Genomic DNA, 24,210 nt, shown 5'->3' on the forward strand with positions numbered 1-24,210 from the left:
TCAAGTAAAGAATAAATTGTATGTATACTTAGTAAGTTTTAGTGTAAACAGTTCTAAAAACTTCCTGTTCATTGATATTTAAAGTACATGAGCTCTGATATTAAATTACCAGATATGTTATTGCTAGAACTATGCTGTTTTGTTGTGACATGTCCGTGTGGTAGACTGTTTCTTTTTCTGTTATCTTATTATAGCATAATGATGAGCAAGTACAGAAGACAAATATACAAGTATTATGATGTGTGCTAATTAAACGTGAACTGCACACAGCTTTTTATAAACAATGTTGGAATTTTTTTAAAGGTAAACAGAATATTTTCTTCTGTTCCGAGTACTGTTAAAATATATCAATAATAGTATCTCAATAACTCAGTGAGTCTCAATAGTATAACAAATTATTATAGTAAAATAGGGCACCGTGAGTTCAAAAATGTACAAACGAACAGCAACAGACTGAGGAAGGAACATTGTGCATTATTTATTGGCTAGATCCTAAATAATTGAAGAAAAGCTAGTCATTAGTTAAAAATTAAAGCAGGTGAGGGCCTTGCCAGCAGAGGGAGCAGTCATGTCTTCATCAGATTCCCATCATTTTCCCACCTACTTCAGCTTTTTTCCCAGCAGTCTCCCATCTGGACCTAGTTTTGCCAGCCTGCCCCTGATGACAGCCTATAATTTTATATTCAATAAGGGATTAGAGTTAAATTATTTTAAACTTCAGTATTTTAAACCTGCCACTTGATAACAAAATCAGCTCAATAGTTTTTATTCATAATTATTTATGTAGGCTAAGAACTGTTCTTTGATTATCTGTGAATTACATTCATTCCACCATTTAAGAATCAGATGTTGCAAAAAATACAGCCATTTCTAAATGGGTAAATATACAGCAGTGAATTCTTTCAGTCAAAATGAGAATGAAATATGCCTTTTTTTTGGTTGTCATCCTTTTAAATCGGTTTCAGTAATGAACTTTTCCCAACAAGAATATTAGAGATTTCCTTAACTCACACAGTTTGAAATACATGATGTTCAGCATTTTTGTTGTGATTTTTAAATACAGAATGGAAAAGCAGATTCAAAATGTCACGTGAACCTAGTTAAAATATAGCTTGCTGAGAACATGTGGAGAATAGGAGTCTTGTTTTTAAAAAAAATCTGTTCAAAATGATGTCAGTTTTACATTTTTTCAGTCAATTAGCAACATATAAATAAGATACAGTAATTTCCATCAAATGCTTTTTATTTATAGATCGGGGTGGGCAAGATATGTCCTGTGGGATAAATCCGGCCTGCCAAGCCTTTTGATTCAGCCCACACCCATCCTTGTGGCAGGGAGCAGCACCACTCAAAGTGGCTAGCTGCTCCCTTGTGACTCTCTGCAGTGTGGCGAAAGAGAGAGAGACTTCAGCACGCTCCTGCCATCCCCAGCAAAATCTCTCAACTCCTATTGGTCAGAAACAGCCAATGAGAGATGAGAGATTTTGCTGGGGGGTGGGGTAGCACGGAAAGCCTCTCCTCTCCCCCACACTCCCTTCCTGCAGTACAGAGAGCCATGTTCACAGGCACCTTGCAGACTGGAGCTCCTGGGAGGGAAGCCTATCTAAGCTTGCTGCTGGCTGGGAGCTGGTTAGGTAAGTATCTCCTGACTATGGCCTGCCTCTGGCACCCCACTCCCTCCCACCCTTCAACTCCTTCCCAGACCCTGCATCCCTCGTAAACTCTCCCACAGGCTAGAATCCTCTCATGCACCTCTATCCCCTGCCTCAGGGCACAACCCAAACCCTCTGCACCCTCCTACCCCAGGTCACAAACTCTCTGCCCCTCCTCAGACCTTGTACCCCCTGCTACACCCATCCCCCAGGCCAAAATCCTCTCCTGCACCTATACCCCATACTATACCCTACATGCCAGTCCCCTGCCCTCCTTCACTCAAACTACCTCTCATACCTCATACCCTCTCCTACATTCCAGTCCCCCTACCCCAAGTTCCCTTCTGCACTCAGCCTCCATCCCAGATGTTGCACCTCTTCCATAGGAGAGTGTGGCCCTTAACCACTTACCAAAATCTGGAAGTGGCCCCCCCCATCAAAAATTATTGCCCACCCTGACATAGATGAAGAATTGCACCACTTACAGAGAGTTTGTTAAATAGATGCAAAGTAGAGATAGAGTTTACAAGACAGCATGATACTAGTAAACTATAGTTGTGTAATAGGAAATCTACTGAAGTTATGGAATCATCGACTTTATCAAACCTTCATGTAGGTGCAAGGGCTGCTCACACCAAGCTTATTGCATATTCAGAACCATAGTTTATAAACCAAGGCAAAATTCTGTTCCCTGAAGAGAGCTAATGAGTTATTTCCATTGTGCTTAAGTGTAAGTAGCATAGTCTAGCACAGTGTTTCGCAACCTTTTTTTTTATAAAGTACCCCCTTTGAAAAAAAAAAATTATAAGTACCCCCAGTACCTACAGTTTTCAGACACACCATTTTTTTTCTACCATTGCAACATATTTGTTTAAACTACTTAATCGTAGCAGGGCGGGCGATGAAAATAATAAATCTCTGTCAAATGTAAAACAAAAATTCAGTTTTCTGCAAATTTCAGTTGTGTTGATATACCCCCCCAGACTTCTCTCGCATACCCCTAAGGTACTTGTACCACTGGTTGAGAAACACTGGTCTTGCATGTAGGCACCATGCATGGAATTGAGAAACTCAAGTTCAGTTGCCAGCACTCACATTGACTGGCTCCAGGACTTTGAGCATCAATTGACTTCTATCTGCTTGTTTGTTTATCTGTAAAATTAGGTTTTTAGTGCTAATCTGCCTTTGTAAAGCACTTTCAGATCAAAGATGAAAAAGCTTATTTAAATAGTAACTTTAATTTTCTTGTTAGGCCCCCTGACATATATATCTCTGCACAGATCACTGTATTTCCCCAATGGCCATTGGCATGTGAAATAAGAAGGATAAAGAGTGGAATGAAAATGGTAGAAAACCAAGGTGAATCTGATCTCATAGGGTGAATATCAGAGAGGTAGCCGTGTTAGTCTGAATCTGCAAAAGCGACGAGGAGTCCTGTGGCACCTTATAGACTAACTAAAGTGTAGGAGCATAAGCTGCATCTGACGAAGTGGGTCTTTGCCCACAAAAGCTTATGCTCCTACACTTCAGTTAGTCTATAAGGTGCCACAGGACTCCTCGTCGCTTTTAGGGTGAATATGTTTCTGTGCCATGTATATGAGGCAAACACATGTATATGAGGGAAACTCTCCTTTCATAGCAGCTGTAAATTGTGATTAGCAAAACTGTTTTAATAGAAAACTGGCTAACGAACAAGGATTCTCTATATCCAGTACCAGAAACAGGTATTTCCCATCATGCAGAACTTTCATATTGACTGTATGTAAATCCATGTTATGCCAACATCTTGAATACTGCATGCAGAAGTGGTCACCTCATCCCAAAAAAGATATATTGGCAGTGTGAAAAGTTCAAAAAAGGACAACAAAAATTATTAGGTGTGTGGAACAGCTGCCACATGAGGAGAGATTAATAAAACTGGGACTTTTCAGCTTGGAAAAGAGATGACTAAGGGGGGACATGATAAACGTCTATAGATTGGTAACTGGTAAAAGCGTATAAACAAGAGTTGTTTTTTTTCCTTCCCATAACACAAGAACTAGGGTTCACCAAATGAAATTAATAGGTAAAATCATACACCTGGAAGAGACCTCAGGAGATTGAGTCCAGTCCTCTACTAACAGCAGGACTAACCCCAACTAAAACATCCCAGCCAGGGCTTTGTCAAGCCAAGACTTAAAAACTTCTAGGGATGGAGATTCCACCACCTCCTTAGGTAACCCATTCCAGTGCTTCACCACCCTCCTAGTGAAATAGTTTTTCCTAATATCCAACCTAGATCTCCCTCACTGTAACTTGAGACCTTTGCTCCTTGTTCTGCCATCTGTCACTACTGAGAACAGCCTCTCTCCATCCTCTTTGGAACCTCCTTCAGGAAGTTGAAGGCTGCTATCAAATCCCCCCTCACTCTTCTCTTCTGCAGACTAAATAAGCCCAAATCCCTCAGCCTCTCCAAGGAGCATAGGTCACATGCTCCAGCTCCCTAATAATTTTGGTTGCCCTCCACTGGACCCTTTCCAATGTGTCCACATCTTTTCTGTAGTAGGGGGCCCAGAACTGGATGCAATATTCCAGATGTGGTCTCACCAGAGCCAAATAAAGAGGAATAATCACGTCTCTAGATCTGCTGGCAGTGCTCCTCCTAATGCAACCTATATTCCATTCGCCTTCTTGGCTACAAGGGCACACTGTCGACTCATATCCAGCTTCTCATCCATTGTAATTCCCAGGTCATTTTCTGCAGAATTGCTTCTTAGCCAGTTGGTCCCCAGCCTGTAACTATGCTTGGGATTCTTCCGTCCCAAGTGCAGGACTCTGTAGTTCTCCTTGTTGAACCTCATCAGATTTCTTTTGGCCCAATCCTCTAATCTGTCTAGGTCACTCTGGACTCTGTCCCTGCCGTCCAATGTATCTACCTCTCCCCCTAGCTTAGTGTCATCTGCAAACTTGCCGAGAGTGCAGTCTGTCCCCTCATCCTGGTCATTAATAAAGATGTTGAACAAAACCGACTCCGAACTGATTCTTGGGGCACTCTGCTAGAAACCGACTGGCAACCTGACATCAAGCCGTTGATCACTACCCGTTGGGCCCAACAATCTAGCCAGCTTTCTATCCATCTTACAGTCCATTTATCTAATCCATACTTCCTTATCATGCTGACAAGAATATTGTGGGAGACCGTATCAAAAACTTTGCTAAAGTCAAGATATATCATATCCACTGACTTCCCCGTGTCAACGGATCCAGTTACCTCATCATAGAAGCTAATCAGATTGGTCAGGCAAGACTTGCCCTTCATGAATCCATGTTGACTATTCCTGATCACTTTTCCCTCTTCCAAGTGCTTCAAAATGGATTCCTTGAGGTTCCCCTCCATGATGTTTCCAGAGACTGAGGTAAGGCTGTCTGGTCTGTAGTTCCCTGGTTTGACCTTCTTCCCTTTTTTAAAGATGGGCACTACATTTGCCCTTTTCTAATCATCTGGGATCTCTCCCGATCTCCATGAGTTTCCAAAGATAATGTCCAAATGCTCTGCAATGACATTTGCCAACTCTCTCAGTACCCTCGGATGCATTAAGTCCAGACCCATGGATTTGTGTATGTCTAGCTTTTCTAAATAGTTCTTTCTCCACCAAGGGCTGCCTGCCTCCTTCCCATACTGTGTTGCCTAGTGCAGTAGTCTGGGAGCTAACCTTGTCTGTGAAGACAGAAGCAAGAAAGCATTGAGTACTTCAGCTTTTCCCACATCATCTCTCACTAGGTTACCTCCCTCATCCGGGCCCCAAACCCTCTGGCTGTGTCTACACTGGGCCACTTATTCCAGAAAATCAGCCGCTTTTCCAGAATAAGCTGCGAGCTGTCTACACTGGCCCCTTGAATTTCCGGAAAAGCACTGACGATCTACTGTAAGAAATCAGCTGCTTTTCCGGAAAAACTATGCTGCTCCCGCTCGGGCAAAAGTCATTTTTCCGGAAAACTGTTCCGGAAAAGGGCCAGTGTAGACAGCACAGTAGTCTTTTCCGCAAAAAAAGCCCCGATGGCGAAAATGGCGAGCGGGGCTTTTTTCCAGAAAAGCACGTCTACGTTGTCCATGGACGCTTTTCCGGAAAAAGGGCTTTTCCAGAAAAGCATCCTGCCAATGTAGATGCTCTTTTTCCAGAAATACTTATAACGGAAAACTGTTCTGTTTTAAGCATTTCTGGAAAATCATGCTAGTGTAGACGTAGCCTCCATGATCACCCTTTTATTGCTAACGTGCCTGTAGAAACCTTTCTTGTTACCCTTCACATCCCTTGCTAGCTGTAATTCTAATTGTGTTTTCACCTTCCTGATTACTCCCCTGCATTCTCGAGCAATATAGTTATACTCCTCCTTAGTCATCTGTCCCAAGTTTCCGCTTCTTATAAGCTTCCTTTGTGTTTAAGCTCACCAAGGATGTCCCCGGTAAGCCAATCTAGTCACCTATCATATTTGCTTTTCTACTGCACCTCAGGATGGTTTCTTCTTGTGCTTTTAATAAGGCTTTTTTAAAACATTGCCAGCTCTTCTAGACTCCTTTCCCCTTCATGTTAGCATCCCAGGGGATCCTGCCCATCAGTTCTCTGAGGGAGTCAAAGTCTGCTTTTCTCAATTCCAAGGTGTGTAGTTTGCTTTCTTCCTTTGGTCAGGATCATGAAATCTACCATCTCATGATCACTGCTTCCCAGCTTGCCACCCACATATACTTCCCCTACCAGTATACTTCCCCTACCAGTTCCTCCCTGTTTGTGAACAGCAGTCGTAAACCAGTACTTTAAATGGACATGCTTCTTCACACAATGCACAGTCAACTTGTGGAACTTCTTGCCAGAGGACATAGTGAAGGCAAGGGTTAAAAAAAGAAATGGATAAATTCATCAAGGATAAGTCCATCAATGGCTATCAGAAAGGATGAGCAGGAATGGTTTCCCTAGCTTCTGTCAGGAGCTGGAATGGGCATCAGGGGATGGATCACTTGATGATTACCTAGTCTATTCAATCCCTCCAGGCACCTGGCATTGGCCACTCTCAAAAGACTGGATACTGGGGTTGATGGACTTTTGGTCTGACCCAGTATGGTCATTCTTATGTTCTTAAGGGAGAAAACATACCACCTTCTCTAGCTAACTTTTGAACCAGTCTGTCAGGAAAATATAAAGTTATCAGGGGATGTCAATGCCTATACATTGCAAATTAATTCCTGCCTCTCTTGATTGATGAAAATCTTTGAAGGATGTCTGGATCTGTTAGTGATAGTATCAGAGCTAGTTAATGATTCCTTGACAGAGGGCAGCGTTCTTAAAACTCTTAAATAGATTCAAGAACAATCCCAGAAATTGCCATCTATTTTTAAACTTCTGATTCCTGCATACAATTATTGAGAATTGATGATAGAAATCTTACATGACCTCCTCCTAAATATTTCACACTGATGGTAAGGGATAGTGATGGTTAGCTCTTCTTCTCAAATGTACTCAGCTGCAGAATCCTGGGCTGTGTCCAGACTCAGGGTTTTGTTTTTTTTTTGAAAAAAGTAGCCTTTTTTCGAAAAAACTTCACCTGTGTCTAGACTGCAGCCGCGTTCTTTTGAAATTAAATCGAAAGAACGCGGCTTTTCTTTCGACGGTGGTAAACCTCATTGCACGAGGAAGAACACCTTTTTTGACTGAGATCCATCGAAAATAAGTGTGTGTGGATGCGGGGAGGCCATTTTTTCGAAAATAATGGCCTCCAGGAAGAAGCCCTGGTGGACAATCTGGGGCATGGCTTGCATGTCTCTGGTTCCTGTCTGCAGCCATTTCTTAAAGGGACAGGCACCCTCACAGCCACTTGTGGCAGCAAAGCAGCCAGAGCACAGTTATTTAAGTGCAGCATGTCCCAGCCCCAAGACCCTCCTGGCCCTTTTAGCGAGCCTTCTGGGGACCCAACCAGGGGCTCCAAATGCCGGGCACCGTCATGGTCTGGGCCAGAGCTCAAGACCCTTCTCGAACTCTGGGGAGAGGAGGAGGCCTTACAAGCTCTAAAAAGCAGGTGGCAAAATGCGGACATTTATGGCCGCATGGCAGAGGCCCTGGCCCAGAAAGGACACTACCCCCGCACCCAGGACCAGGTGCGCTCCAAAGTTAAGGAGCTGCGCCAAGGATATGTGAAGGCCAGGGAGAATAGTTCCCGTTCTGGGGCAGCCCCCCACTCCTGCCCCTATTATACTGAGCTGGACCAGATCCTGGGTGGTGGTGAAGCACGCACACCACGGCGTCTCGTGCAGTCACGCTTGGCAGACCCTGTGGTGGACGCGCCAGAGCAGGACCCAGAGCAGTCTGGAGATGGGGACATGGTGCCAGAGGAGGACAGTGAGGAGATGGCAACCCTCACCCTGGAGCCAGTCACACAGACCCCAGAGGCCTCCCAGGTATCATCTGACACCGGAGATGAAGCAGCAGGTGAGTGCAGTGAGGTTGTGTAACACCCGGGGGAGGAGGGGGCGGGTAGGTGGGTGCACAGTGGGTGATGCACAAGGGAAACCTGTAATGCTCAGGCTGATGCCCAGGTCACACACGGTGTTACCTTCAGAATGTCTGATTCCCCTGTCTCAAGGGAGAGGGCATGCCCTTTTGGACAGCTGTTGCACACATGACTGATTGTGATAGAAATGTAGCCGTGTTACTCTGATCTGAGGAAGTGGGTCTGGGCCACGAAAGCTAATAAACCATCCTGTTAGTATTTTAAGTGCTATATAGTCCAGTTTTTTATGACTGATTGTGTCGTCCTCTTTTCCTCCACAGCCGGACCAGCTGTGCAAGAGGGCCGCAGCACCCCAGCCCCACCTCCATCTCGGGGACATGGGAGTCGCAGACACAGGCGTGTGTATGCGGACATCCTGAGGCAGCATGTGGAGGCCGTGCAGGAGCTCAACACCATCCTGCGAGAGAGGGCGGAGGCAGAGGATCGGTGGCATGACCGGCTGATGGAGGAGCTGGTCCAGCAGCGCAAGTCCCTGAGTGCCACTCTCAGGGAGGTCTGCGGCTTGCCTGCTCCTGTGCCTGGTCCTGCTCCTCCAGCACCCCATGACCCTGCCCCACCAAACCCCCCTACCACAGCAGCATCCCTTTCCCCCCTTGGACCTCCCTCTCCCCCAGTCCCCCCAGTTCCTCAGCCCCTCTCTCCCCCTGGCCCTCCTCTCCCCCAGGCCTCCCAGTCCCAAGAGCACCTTCCCGCTGTTATCCAGCCAACCGACAGACACACCACCTGATCCCGTGGCCATGGTGGACCCTGAACATGAGGCCCAAGCAGGAGACTGAGATCAGGCAAGCACCGTGCAACCTGATCCCCTTCCCCCATCCAGGTTTCAAGCACCCCCATCACCCCAGTTAAATGACAAGGAATGTGTTAAACAAAATGTTTATTGTACATAGTTTGGCATGAAAGTATATTTTCTACATCAAAAATGAACAAAAGCTTTTTTATGTTTGCCACAGTTATACTATTTTCCAGTGAGTGATATTTAAAAAAATAAAACAGAACTTATTATTTTGAGACAAACTCTGGTGTTTATTATTTCTCCAAACAGAGTCAGGAGATGGGTTGTGGAGGGAAGCTTCTATTGGGCCAGGTCCCAGTCCCCAGGCAGAAGCCCCTCAGTAGAGTCAGTGGCCTCCAATTGAGAATTGCTCCCGTAGGGCCTCCCGTATACAAACAGCAGACCGGTGAGCCTGGCGGATGGCAGCTGTCCGGGGCTGGGCAAAGTGCCTCTCCTGACCATCAGCACCTGTACCCCACCCTGGTAGGAAGGCCTCCCCTTTTCTCTCCACCAGGTTATGGAGAACGCAACACGTGGCCACCACCTCAGGGGTGTTGCTCTCCCCCATGTCTAGGCGTGTGAGCAATCACCGAAATAAACCTTTTAAACGTCCGAACGCACATTCCACCTGGTTGCGAGCCTGGTTAAGGTGAGCATTAAACTGCTTCTTGCTCGCATCCAGGTGGCAGGTGTAGGGTTTCATCAGCCACGGCATCAGGGGGTAGGCAGCATCAGCCACTATGCACACCGGCATGTGCACATCCCCAACCGCAAAGTCATGCGGGAAAAATGTTCCTGCCTGAAGCCTCCGGTAGAGGTACAAGTTCCTGAAGATGCGGGCATCATGTGCCCGCCCTGACCACCCAACACAAATGTCAGAAAACTGGCCACGATGGTCGACCAGGGCCTGGAGGACCATAGAAAAGTAGCCCTTTCTGTTAATGAATTGGGCTGCTCGATGGGGCGGTGCACGGATTGGAATGTGTGTCCCATCGAGCGCTCCTCCACAATTCGGGAAGCCAAGGGCAGCAAAGCCGGCCATGACGCTGTCCAGATCTGGTAGACAGACTAGCCTGTTGAGCAGCTCTGAATTGATGGCCCTCACCACCTGCAGAAAGAGACAGACAACAAAATGTTAGAAGGGGTGCCTTATCTCTTAGGAGGAGAACCCACCACCCACCTTCCCTCTCAAACACCCCGGGAATCCCCTCCTCAGAACTCCCCCCCCCCAACAATTCAGGGTGAGTGGAGGAGCTCCCTCCCACTCACACTCCACTTTGCCCTTCCTGACAGTCTCCCTTCCCCCCACCCCAAACTGTGACTGTCCCCAGACAATGACTTACCTCCATCAGGATGTATCCAACAGTAGACCTGCCCACTCCAAATTGGTGTCCCACGGAGCGGTAGCTGTCGGGGGTTGCCAGCTTCCAGAGGGCAATGGCGACCCTCTTTTCCACGGGGATAGCGGGCCGCAGGTGGGTGTCTTGCCGTTGCAGAGCAGGGGCGAGCCAGGTACACAGCTCCTGGAAAGTGGTCTTTCGCATCCGGAAGTTGCGTAGCCACTCTTGGTCATCCCAGAGCTGCATAACGAGCCGATCCCACCAGTCAGAGCTGGTGTCAAGCCTCCAAACACGCCTGTCCACAAAGAAGTTTGGAGGCAAGGGCAGTGGGGCTGCATGATGGACGATCCCTTCGTACCTCTGGTCTGGGTCCAGATGGGGAAGTAGCCTCATGACTGTGTCATGCAGATGCAGCAACACTTGCAATATGATGGCATGGGGCCATCGCCTGCCCAGGGGCAGCTCTGGCTCCATGCCGAAAAAACGGGTCTAAAACAGAAAAACCTCCAAACAAAAAACCTGCTGGGGTGTCCCAGGAAGCTGAGCACTCCAAACCAGCACTGCAATGCCTTGCTTACCTCCTAGAGGGACAGCAAAGGCAGCTGCAGAAGCAGAGCAACGAGTGTTCAGGGGCGTCCCTTTAACCACGCGTCTCTGCAAAAGGCAGGCAGCAGCACCCGGAAGGAAATGCTGCCCCCATGCCCTGGCAGAAGCAGTTCCGGGTGGCTTTTAATTTCGAAAGAGTGTCCAGCAGTCAGGACGCTCTTTTTCGAAAAAGCGAATCGATTTTCCGATCCGCATATTGTAGTCTAGACGCACTTTTTCGAAAGAGGCTTGAAGTCTAGACATAGCCCTGGAGTGATGTTTTGTTTTGTTTCTTACTCAAAGTCTATGTAAGGTGAGGGACTCTCACTCTGTAAACTCAAGTGCCATCAATATGCACATGTCCCCTGGTTCTGGACCTCTTGCAGATATAGACTTCTTAGGTAGTTCTTTTAATGGTGTGATAACTTAATGAAGGAAAGCTACTAGACTTTTCATTACTTCTGAACACCCAGAGAGCAGCAAAAGTTATATGTGCCTCTATTATCTTCAGCTTGACTTTTGAATGACCATTTTTCTTGTAATGCAAGCTTACGGAAAGAGATACATGCCATTATCATTTCTATTCCCCTAGCCAGAATGGGGCTGACCCTAAAAAACCTTAAAAATTCCTGTTGGCACTGGAAGCCCCTGGCAGCCGAGGGGATCTGGAGGGAGCTACAAGGGCCCCTGGAGGCCAGAAAGTTTGGGAGAGGAGGCAGAAGTCCCTGGGGAAGAAAAGACCCTGCTGAGGGGAGAGAGAAAGCCCCTCCAGGTGGGAGCCTCTGCCCTGAGCCTCTCCTCACCCCCAATCCTCACTCTCACATACCCTCCACACTCACAGTCTCCTGCCTTGCCCTGCCCATCCTTAAGGCCTGCCCTGACTCCTGCACCTCCCACGCTGCCAGCCTTCTACACTGAAGGACCCAGGCAATGCCAGGTAAGTCTTCTAATTCCATTCAAGAAAGCTGAGGAGGCCCTCCTTCTAAAAGATAACTAAACTGTTTTTAATGTTGTAGGGTTTTCCGACTCTGTGGTGGTGCGTGCTATAACAATAATAATAATGATGAAGCCCTGAGAACTCAAAGATCCCATGACATGTTCAGTAGGAGAAGGTGTTTAATTCTAATCTCCTAGCTAAATTTTCCCTTCAAATTGTATCCACCATTTTCAGTTGAATACTATGATCTCCATATATGGTATTAATATGTAAATGCTAATGGGCACTGTTAGTGTTAATATGCACCATTGAATTCACTTCGTGTCCTATCACAGAGATGGCTGTATTTCAATGGAACATGTGTATTGTTTCAGTTAATAAATAAATATTTGTAAATCACATTGCTCTACAGATGAAAGGTATTATTTACATGTAAGATATTAAAATTAGTAACATTATTAAATGAAGTTCTAAAATAACACAACAATAAAATTAATAATTAATACTCCTCTTATGCCTTGCTTAAATGATACCTTCCCCATTCACTTACCATTTTTGATGAAGCTATTTAATGTGTTTAGGTGTTTGAGTTGTTACTGTAGATATTCTTGCTTTTCATATTATCTGTTAGGTTCATGAAATTATTTGAAAGTACTATTCATAGTATAACTTCAAACCAGTGCAAACTGGACATGGGTGCAAATAGAAATTAGAGGACTGCAAGAAATGCTAATTCAACTTTAAAACAGAATAAAGGTATCATTAGTAGTTACTTCAATTCTTAATTGTAGTTAATATAATTATTTAAAATCAAGAACAACTAATTCAGGCCTCTGGGCAAGGTGAGGGAGGAGCATCGGCACATCACCAGAAGGGGCAGGGTCGCGGGCACAAGGGATGTGGCTGAGGGCAGCCAGCCCTCAGCACTGCCCATGCTGCAGCCCTGCCACCAAATCCAGCCCTCAGAACCATTCCAATGCTTAGGCCTCAATTTAAAAGGCCTGAGGCTCCAGCTACCACCAATGCCGCACTAACAGCGATGGCAGCAGGGAGCTCCATGCCCCTTTGGTCAGGCCCCAGGGCAATTGCTTCCTTTGCCTTCCTCTCCATCTGCTGTCCTGTTTAAAATTGAGAATTTTTTTCTTATTTCATTGATTTATAAATGATAAAACAAGTAATGTTATAAAATTAGTACAAAAATCTGATTTCTAATAGCTATTAGAAAATAGCCTAGCGATAGTCCCAAGGGAATTCTTTTAAAAAGCATTATTTAATTTTTATTGGTGATCTAAATTATATGGGTAATTTTATGATTTCAGTAGCAGTAATTAATAGCAAATGGAGATAAATAATTTACTTGTTTCTTAAGTATTAATAATTTATCCTTTCGATTCAGCTGTACTTTGGGGATTAAGCAGTAATGACAAGAGGTAAGTGCTAGTGTATTGTTCAGGTATTACCATATTATTTCACACATAACCTTTTAGAAAATGTCAAGATTTATTTGTTCTAAAGATTACACAGTGCATGTTTTTCTCACTGCCCTGAATTGGGTTACATCTGCTTACAGCATCACTAGTTAATTCAGTTTCATGACAGAATGTAAGATACAAGAAATAAACAAATGATTGTAATAGTCATAATCTATTTGGATCCTGTGCTAAAAATTTAGGGACATCTAAATATGTCTTTAGTTAAAAAATCAAACACTAATCATTTTTGCCTAAACTACCCTTTTCTGATTTAGTTCTGTGTCTTTCATATCCTTTTCTGGAAAGAGTGAGGATTTTAAAGAGTCACATATTGGTGACAGCAGAAATCCATACAACTTCAGTTTTAACTACTATGGAGAACTACAATGGCTTACACATCCATTATCAAATAGTTCCTGTTCAGCTACAAATATTTGTCTGGCTATACTGAAAGAAAAATAGGTGATATTAAATGTGGGCTGAATAAGGCCACAGCTTTATTATTTAGATGTATGGAAGAACCCAGCAGATAAAATTATACAATACAAGCAACCCCATATTTACTCTGTAATTACCCAGAGGAGCTTCTACCAGATCCCCCTTTTTCCATCCAATCTCTCCAGCAAATCCATTACAGGGACATTACCATGTAAATTTAAAGTTATCACAACACTGTTAGCTAGGTTTCTGTAATATGAATTAGTAAAGTTCCTGTTTAAATGTATACAAATATGTATAAATCCATTGTAGAAAAGCTGATATTACTTTAAGAAGCTTAATTTTTGCATTTTTCCATCTCTATTCACTCAGTTCAATTCTAAGGATGAGAACTTAATGTGTTATATTTAATTTTCTTTGTTTTTAATTTATCTTAAAATGGGAAAGTACAAAGCAAAACATATGTTTGTGCTGTCTGGAACTGATATCTGTTTGGAACCTGGGAAATTTCTAACATCTGGAAGGAAAGTTGAGGCTCGTATTTATATAGGAACTAGTAGGATTTGCAAATGAAGGGTAGCAAACTAGGTCAAAATACTTGTTTTTTCTCAAATTAGTTAATCCTGATGAACCAAGATTGCTTCAACTATTCAAAATAAATATCTTTCATGTGAATGTACAAACTGTAACACAAGGCCCTCTGTTTATATGACAGTAAAATTCCATATATGCTTATGGTACATACATCATTTTAATTATCCCTAATTTCTTTAAAAATATTTATTTAAAAAATAAGCATATCCAGTGCCTGAAGTCTACATTGTTGACATGATTGAAGGAGTATGAGAAAACAAGTCTGGAATAGTCTGAGAAAAAAAATAATTAATATTTTTAAAACTTACAGTATGTCTTGTCCAAGCCTGTTTTTTAAAATTACCAAATGGATTTTCTTCTGATTTAAAACAACTCTCACACACACACGCGCGCGCGCGCATTTGGCTTAAGACCAAGCATTACAAATTTCAGCTGAGAAGAGAATTTCTGGGTGAAATTATGATTAGAAACTAGAGTAGAACAGAATACCTACCCAGGCATTCATTATAGGATTGCTACCATGTTTCTATAATAATTACATTTTGTCTGAAAGAATTAATTTAGAAAAAATGCAGTGAATCCTGCAATTTAGAGAACTTTCCAGGATTGCTTTATGTGATTTTAAACAATGCCTCTCCTAGTTGCCAGCAAACTTCTTTCCTGATTCTCTTCTCTCCTGGCTCCACTCCTAGCCATGCCATGGCTCATCGCCAGACCTGCCAAGTTTCTGCCAGAAGCTGGTGGGAGATTTGTGTAGGGTTGAAGGGAGATTTGGAACTCTGTTAAAATTTCAGGCGCAGATGGGGCAACGTGATTTGTGTGTTTTATGTCAGCATGCCATACATCACAACTATCTGTGTGCTGACATAAGCATTGATTGGACATTAATATGCTGAACTTTGCAATCTGGAAAATATGTGCTATAAACAGATCTTTGTCAACAATGCCATAGAAAGAAACATGTTTATGTTATGACAGTTCTATGCATAAAATGTATTCATCCCCAAGAAGAATGTTTTGGTGTATTTTAAAACAAAGCCAACTTGGACATTAAAGCCTCACTCCAAGAAAACAAAACTATTCAACTTGAGTATGGACTTTAAGTATGTTCTTAAATCCTAATGCCAATGGCCTTTAACTAGCAACTTAAAGTTAAATATGCTTAAGTGCTGACCTAAGTAAGAATGGACTTAAACATGTGCTTAAATGCTCTCCTGAATCAGGACTAAAATGGGTGGCTGTTATTCTTAAAATTTCCATTTCTTTGCATGTTGTGGTCGTCTTGCTGATGCCTGAGCATATTCTGTACCTAACGTAGCATAAAAGACCATTTATAACACACAGTTTACCAAAATTAGCATGAGTAGCCTTTGATAACTTTTTTTTTAGGTTAATAGTATGAGTACAAGTTTATTTCTTGCTCTACTAATGGTTTACTTACTATTTGTTAATATCTATATTGAGATTTTGTGCAGCTTGGGAATATCATAAAATAATATTCATAGCTTGCCAAAAAATCTTGGTTAGACAAAATTCTAAAATTTCAAGTGGCAGGAAGCTCAGAGATGCAATTTCTTTTTTCTAATTGTCCTTTATATTTTAGAGGCTCTGGCTAGTGTTAATATTAGCACTAAGTTAGTGTGTAGCATTATTGCTGGCCAGATATTAACTGGAGAGAGAAAATGTTCACCAGGGCAGCTTTAATTTTGCAATAGTGTGTGATGTCATAATAGTGTGAATTAAACATGCAGTCAATCTTTGTTACCATATTCCAAAAAATCATTTAGAATTTCCTTTCTAACCAAACGACACAGTACAACAGCGAATTGCCCTTAACCTTGTAATGACTTTGCACATATCTGATTCCATGTGAAACCAGGATGTGTTGGCCCCCACACTCATGGTCGTTTTGAAAGTTCAGCAATCCACAGGATTGAACTATGTCAGGTACTTGGGGAGGACCACTGTGGGATTGGTGAGTGTAGTCCTGCAGGCTTGAGGAAAATGGCCTGCATGGAGCAGGCACAGCTTTTTGGGGATGGTGTAAAAGACACTTTCCTACTAACATTAAGAAGAAACATTCCCATTCCGCATGTGTTTTGCAGGTGTCTCAGTAGCCAATAGTAGGTTAGCATGTTGTTAAATATGGTATCTTGAGGGATATTGGGTTTTGTATTTTATATTTTTTTAATTAAAACCCCTGTATATTCTAGTATAATGTGCTATGTCTGTGACTTTATCAATGTACAGGTTGAACCTTTCTAGTCCAGCACCTTCAGGACCTGACTGGTGCCGAACCAGAGAATTTGTCAAACCATAGGAGGTCTAGCAGCATTACTAACACTTCCACTGCTTATTGGGCTCTTAGAAGGCATTTAGGGGTAAATTAGAGCTAAATAACAGCAGAGAACATTGAGGCAGGACTGGTGACTGTAAAAAAGCTTTATGGGACTGCAGGAAACTTGGCCATATGCATGATAAATGGACATCTGGCTAACTAAATTCATGCGGGACTATGGATATTGCCGGACCAGAGAGTGCTGGACTACAGAGTTTCAACCTGTATTAATAATATCTTTTATTTTTATACTATTTTAAAACATGTAATTGTGTAATGAATTTTGGAGAATATTGTAATGTATGTATCGTATTTTAATACATTTCTCAATTGATGAGGTTTTCCAAGGCACACTTGGCAGTTGAGCATCTAGACTCCATTGAAAGTCAATGAAAGTTGGCTGTCATATGCCTTTCAAAATCTTTCTCAGTGTGAATAACTGCATAAATCAAAATGAAGATTTAAAACAAGTATGGAATTTAGTTCCGAATTAGATCCCTCTCTGTGTGATCCTTGTGGAGGCATGTTTTCCCTTAGTTGCAGATTACTTGAAGCTTTTTTGTTTGTTTGTTTCTGGTTATTTCTAGGTATTGATGACCTATTTTACTTCAGTTTGTTATTAGAAGAAAAAGACTTACTCTCGGAACATTAATTACTTTTTTCTTCACAGAAGATGTGTATTTTGTTTCCGTGTTTTACAGAATAAAGCAATTATGGAACGTGTAACAAACTTGTCAGATACGGTAGTTGGTCTTGAATCATTTATCGGCTCTGAGAGAGAAACCAATCCATTATACAAGGATTACCATGGTAAGTTCCATCTTTAGCAATGCAGAGAGTCTGCATGGAGTGCTTCTAGGGCACTTAGCAGCTTACTCTCATATAGGAGTATCTACTATAAAGTAGCATTTGATTTCAATTTGGAATATACCTCTTAAATGTTACCCGCTGCTTAACCAATCTTGAGTTAGGCAGTTTTTCAGTAAAGTGCATTAAGGCTGCAAAGGAAACATGGCAACTCCTTGCATGTTGTCAAGCCATATTACTGAGGCATGGCTCAATCAGATGTACATCTCAACAGGCAGGCTTTGGGGAATTCACATGCAGGGGAGGCTTGGCAATCATCTGACCAGTGAGCTGAACTTGTCATGAAATCAATATTTCTAATCTGCCAACTTTTAAATAGAGAATGTGAAAAATGATATATTTAAGTGAATAAACTACCAAATGATGCAGTATGCAAAACTTTGTGTCCAAATATTATTTATTGCTTACTTACTGCTTTTAATGTTGGCAGCTCATCCTTCAAAGGTATCAAGTGTGGAAATTTGTGCAGTTAAAAACAAACATGAAACTAATTTTTGTACAGAAACTTATTTCTCTCAGCTTTCTAGTGACTTATTTACAACATGTTTATCAGTGTTTAGTCAGTAGTCTCGGTTAGCAAAGATTTTATAAAAGTTTTGGCAGCAGAACTATTGAAATTCTGACAGATTAGAAGATATGCATAGTCCAAGCAGTGAATAACAAACAGTTTTAGCTAATCCAGAGTGGTGCTCTGAGTGCGCATAAATTACTGCTATTATTATTGTGATACTACTGTAGTTCCATGGAAACCTCTAGTCTAAAGACTGAACTGCTTATTTGAAGCCTGCTGTAAGCATGTGAAAATGTGGTGATGTTTTTCCATGCTAGAACACGGAAAATGAAGCTGAAATGGTACTGAAGAGCACCATATATTACTGTATGTGTTCAGGCTGTAGTTTCATAAATCAGAGCAAACCTTTTTAAAAAGAAAGAAATGAAAAAAGCGCATCTAATTATTAGAAAACAGTGGCAAAAAAAGGAACAAGCAACTGCAAAAATAATTTGCCTATTGTATAGGCCCACTAAGGCATTTTTGCATTCTAATTCAGTTCCATTAATATAATACAGTTAACATAATAAAACTTTTCTTAATAATGAAGGAAGTCTTTAAGACAATATATGTCTTTCCTAACCTGTATTTCCTTTAAGAACTCATGTTAAATCTTTAAGGTTGTTTTCCCAATAAATAACAGTAAACATAAAAGCTTTATTGGTTTTTATTTTCTTGAAGATTCTCTTTATCTAAAACTCTAAAAATTATCAGATTTTGCAGATTTCAAAATTTTCTATTAGTTTAGAGGTGTGGTTTCTTTTCCTGAACATTTCTTTCTAAAAAATGCATTATTCGCTGTAGATAATATAAGTCTCTGCCTATAGACAATGTTCAACAGAATGTTTTGATGACATTGCTGAATTTACGGGTAAATCCTGAATTTATTATTTTGTTTAATGCAAAACTGTAGGCTTTAAAACTTGTGAAAAATAAGTGAAGACTGAAGAGGGTGTAGATATCTCTTTATTAAACTCATCTAATAATATTTTACAGCTCTGTTTTCATGGAACCACTCCACCTACACATTATGGTCACATTTTGAACTATGTAATTCTTAGAATGCAATGAATTGAAAAAAGAATTGTTTTATTATTTTATAACATTTTACTAGGTATTTAGAAGAATTTTAAAATAGGATGGTATTTGTAAAACACTATTTAAAAGTGAACTAAACTTTTTTTCTTTATCTTTATGAAAAATAAAGATTGAAAATTCTCCAGATTGGTCTTAATTTTTTTTCCTCACAGTGGCTGTATTCAAGTGAAAGTTCTTCTAAATTAATGTAATATTGAATTTGCACCTGCAATGTAGACACATTGAATAAGTGAATATCAAATGTAGGCCAGTAATTGAGAGCATTGTAGAATATTCCATTTTTTAACTGTGGAAAAATAACCCCTAGGTTTTTCAGACACTGTATTAGGCTGCACAAAAACCATCCAGCGTCCTTGTCAGAAAAAATCAGCTTGAATTTCAACTGACGGAATGCAGAGCTAGCAGTGCACCGAGTATTGTTATAAGAAATCAGAACAGCTATAGAAAATTCTTTTTTGTTGGGATGATGTAGGGATTAAAATTGATCAAAAAGTGTACTCTAAATGCACTTTTAAAAGTCATTATCAAGGTACAAAATGAAATACTTTTCATTACAGCTTCACTGGTTATCAGTAACCCATAAGCCTTGTTTTGCTGGCTGCTTACTGGTGCATTTAATAAAATAAAGATCACTCAGTGGTGCCGTGGGCAGCATGCAAGGTGATAGCCATATTTGCTTACTGTAAATACAAGAGAAAATCACACACAAACCGGCTGTAGTTTTGACAAGTATTAAGATCCCTCTTTACATCTGTACTTCTGTACCAAAGTGCAATTAGTTTTCCTCGCACAAGGATTTCTGTTTATCTTATTCTGCTTGATTACTTGAGTATAATCGCACCGTTTGCTTCATTGCTCTTGGTAGTAAGCTGCAGTTTAAAAAGGGGAGGATGAGTGTGTGTAAATGTACAGAATTCTGCGGTAAGACTCTTTAATTTATACATCTGGATGACAGCATTTTCTTACAGTTTTTCCTCCTTTTACTTTTCTTTTCCACAAGGTTTGATTCATGTACACCAGATTCCTCAGCTTAATAGCTTGATCTGTGATGTGTCAGGCACGAAGGACCTTGCTTTTAGATTAAAAAGGAAGCTGTTCTCCATTGAGGTAAGAGAAAGAGTTTTCTTTCACTATTTAGAACCCAAAAGGTGGGAGCTTATGCTTATCTTTAGTTTTGTGAAATACTTTAAATTTTGTTTTGTTACATGTTCATTTAATTGTGGATCACCTGTTTAGAATGGTTTTATAAAATATTATTTTGTGCGGTCATATTTAAAATAAGTTTCTATAGCACAGATTATGCATAAACAGTTTATTTTGCTTCAAAATGTACTTAGGAAGTAGGCCACAACCTTCAGTAACAAAGCCTAACATATTTCTGAGGATGTCAGGAGCATTTAATTAAATGTTAATGACTTACTTGTGTTGGTGAGTGGGAAAATAGCTACATGTTATTACCCAGTTGAGGGATTTTAATGTATAATGCTGCCTAAAAGTGTGTGTGTGGCATGAGGGATAAATGTCCTTATCAGTATTCAGAAACCATTTTCTTTGCATTGCTGAAATCACCTTTAGCTCTTTTATGTCATTTTAAACACAGTATCACTTACACTAATGTCCTTTAGTAAATTTTCTACTAAATTTAAACTTTTTTCCTCTGACCTTTGTACAGACAGTCCTGATGGAGAGGAGTAATACAAAAGATGTATTTCATGTTAATATTGCTAAAGAGCAAATGAACATAGAACTATTAAACAATTAGAGTTGATGTATTTATTAATGAACTAAATGTTCAGAGAAGAAAGATAGCTTTTTGGATGATATGATAGTCATCGATATTGTCTGAGCATTTTTTTAACAAAGACATAAAACAGCCAAGCAGTCCTGACAAACCATTTTGTTTAATCTCTTTTCAAATGAAAAGCTCTTAAGCAAGCCACTTGTCTTAACTGCTTGAAACCATAAAAGAGAGAATTGCAACCAATAAATTAGCATATTTTTTACTTCATCATCAAATGATGGTCAATGTGGCTTGGCACTGCTTTGGTGTTTGGGACTTCACCCTTAAGTGACCACTTTGGCCCTTATTTGACCCTCTGCCCTCTTTAGCTGGCCACTTGATAAGGTAAAGTAAGGGTTCTTTCCCTTCTCCCCCTCCCCTTTTTTTTTCGCTTTCTCTTCACAATTGTAAGTAGCCCTAACCTATACATCATTGAAAGGGCCCTATCAAGTGACAAATTAAGGTGTCCTCCTCCTAATTAATGGTCATCAATGTCCTTAATTATCTAATCCTATTGAGAGTAGTTAATAGTTAATCGGTCAGCCACTTCTTCATTCGGGTCATCTCTGCATGATAGCTAGAAGTTTCTCTACTGGAGATACTCCCCTCAGAAGCTATTAGAAGCCAAATGCATGAAGGAGACTGTTGGAGGGGAGGGGGTTTAAAGTTGATTTTTGTTTTCAATTTTCTCCCCACTTCTTGGAAAATACAGTTAAAGGAATAAAGCACCATAGTGGTTTAGACCTTTGTAACATAATTTCAGTTTGTCAGAAGACTTATTTGGCTTTTTAAATCAGTCCTAGATTCATGCCAGGTTTTAGACAGAAGCTGTAATTCTTTTCAGTAACACAAGCAAATATGCACCATTATTTTTTATTATTTTAAATTCACATTTACTTCATGTATGAATTGAAATATTTCAGTTTTTTCTCGCTTGGATCAGAAGATGATTCTTCTTTCCACAAGAGCTAAGGTTAGCACTTTTTATTGATAAAAACCAAATCAGGAGAGGCTATATAAAGAATTTCATCAGCCAAGGCACAAAAGAGTTTGAATCAGGGATGTTATGGAGCCCCTGGGGGAAAAAACTGTTGCTGTAGAGATGGGTAGATGACCTAGTTGAATAATTTCAATCCTCATTGTTCAGATAGGGACCCCTTTTTAATAATTTTAGTTCTTAATGGGGATAAACTTTCTATAAACCAAGCTCAGGCAACTCCATCTTCTTTGAACAACTTAGGCCATTCTCCTTCTGTGCTATCCCTATGTCTTTTTCACCAAACTACAACCTAAATAAGCATCTCTTCTTCCCTGTATTAGAAAGAGCAGGCCAAGCATGGCTTGACTGACCAGATTTGCTTTTGAAAAAATACTTTTGAAAAAATAAACCAAAATGATAAAAAAGGTAGAAGCTGGATATAATTACTCAAAACTGCATATTGCGGTTCATATTTATGGAGCCAGCAGTGAATTCCAAATCCTTTGTAAATAATATAAAAGGTAACAAAAAAATTAAATACATTACAATTTTAGACAATATGAAAATATCTATGTGAAGTATGTTAAACATCTGATAATGTGATGTTGAACTCTACCTAGGCGTAGATTTAATAAACCAGATTATTAATATTAAGGAGGGAACCACAACATATGACTTGTGACAAAATTTCCTCAAGGAAATTTTCAATACTAGACTACTGATTCTCAAATGGCACCATATGTAATGTGTGCAGTGATTGAGGCCTCTTTATTGCCACAAAAAAAGATGTTCAGCTTCCTATTTCATCGCAGTATCAACTTTGAATGTCCCTAGTAGACCACAGATTTTCCTTTCTCATTAGTAAACCTAACTACCTATAGTTTGGCCCTCAATAAAGGCTTAGAGGTCACATTTGTGTTAATAGAATTAATTATTTCTAAGAGGATAGTTACACTTTATACAGCTTAGTACAATTTGATTTTTTAAAGTTTTTTTCATGAAAGTTTGCCTAAGATAATGAATAGTCTTTTATGAGTTTTTGGATTTTGTAAAAATTAGATGAAAATTTTGTAAAAATTAGATGTAAAAAGTATTCCATTGTGGGAGTACTTTTTGTGTTGAAGATGGATGTGTTTGTTGAACTTTTAAAATACATGCTCTGAATGTTCTTATGGATGTATGTTTTATTTTTAAAGTATTTCGATTAGCCATTGGCAGGGAAACATAACTATATTTGATAAGAGTTACAACAGTTGTACGTAGCTTTCCTAAAACCCTTTAAGTGTTGCTGTATTTTAACATGGCGAAGTAGACTGAGCTAATGTGCATACCTCTTTAAAGGACACAATTTTGAAGTTAGCCTGTCTAATCCTATTTCTTCCCACTTTGGAATCTTAATTAGAAGGAGATAAAAACCATCATTTGACTAAATTATTGTCTTGAATCTGTAGCAAAAGGTATAATCCGCAATTGGGCCAATTAGTGTACTCCATAGTTAGCTATGCTGAGGCAGGCAACTTGATTAGATCTGACACCATCCTAGTTCCCACTGTTGTTTTGCCAGGTATGATGGTCAGACTTCAAAGGGCTTGAGGCATCAGCAGGGCAAGGTTTGGAGGCCAGCTTAGGTCCGGTCGTTAATCTCTCTGCTAAAACCACAGCAGCCCTCGCACAAAACAAGCTTACACGACACAATCATGCGGTATTAAAGTTTAGGTTGAGTCATGCCAATTTGCCTTTGATTTTCTGATGATTGACTAAAAGATGGCTACATGACTAGACACACACTAAATGTTTACTGATTAGGTAAGTTTCCCAAATATTTGAAATATTTTTTGATTTCTCAGTTAAAAAATATGGCAACCTATTCATCTTACTTAAACTTTCCAACAGATTAGTGTTTGAAGTATCTTTTTTGTATGTATAACTGAGTGTAACTTGTACCAGTATTTGTTAGATTTTTCACTTACAACATGCCATTTAGTTTCTTCAGAGATTTCCTTGGTGTAAAAGTCCTTTGTACTAAAAGTATTTTAAAAACCTGTGTCTCAATTTTAAGTTTTTAAAATCCTACAGAACTTTAAGGAAACTTTTTTTGTATATTCATATATGTTCACTTACAGTTATTCACGTAAGGGGAATTTTCTCGTGATTTTTTCCATTTAAATCTTGAATAAAGTGCTGTTCTACTAATGTGATTACATAAGAGCTCCTTTCTTTTGCATTCTGATTTGTTGAAATATTGCAGTAACAGTGACATGTTTC

General features: G+C 40.5%; 1 protein-coding gene across 5 annotated transcripts in view; it reads left to right on the plus strand.

The window, feature by feature from the left end:
• The window catches only part of ELP4 (elongator acetyltransferase complex subunit 4), a 345,800-nt gene that overhangs the window by 126,118 nt on the left and 195,472 nt on the right, over positions 1-24,210 (plus strand). For all 5 annotated transcript variants that reach the window (XM_014576421.3, XM_075927788.1, XM_006128898.4 and 2 more), the window contains 2 exons: positions 17,373-17,481; positions 20,187-20,293. In XM_014576421.3, the coding sequence (XP_014431907.2) occupies positions 17,373-17,481; positions 20,187-20,293 (216 nt within the window). The remainder of the gene's footprint in view (positions 1-17,372; positions 17,482-20,186; positions 20,294-24,210) is intronic.

This window comes from Pelodiscus sinensis, chromosome 4 (assembly GCF_049634645.1).
Source record: "Pelodiscus sinensis isolate JC-2024 chromosome 4, ASM4963464v1, whole genome shotgun sequence".
Classification (NCBI taxonomy): Eukaryota; Metazoa; Chordata; order Testudines; family Trionychidae; genus Pelodiscus; species Pelodiscus sinensis.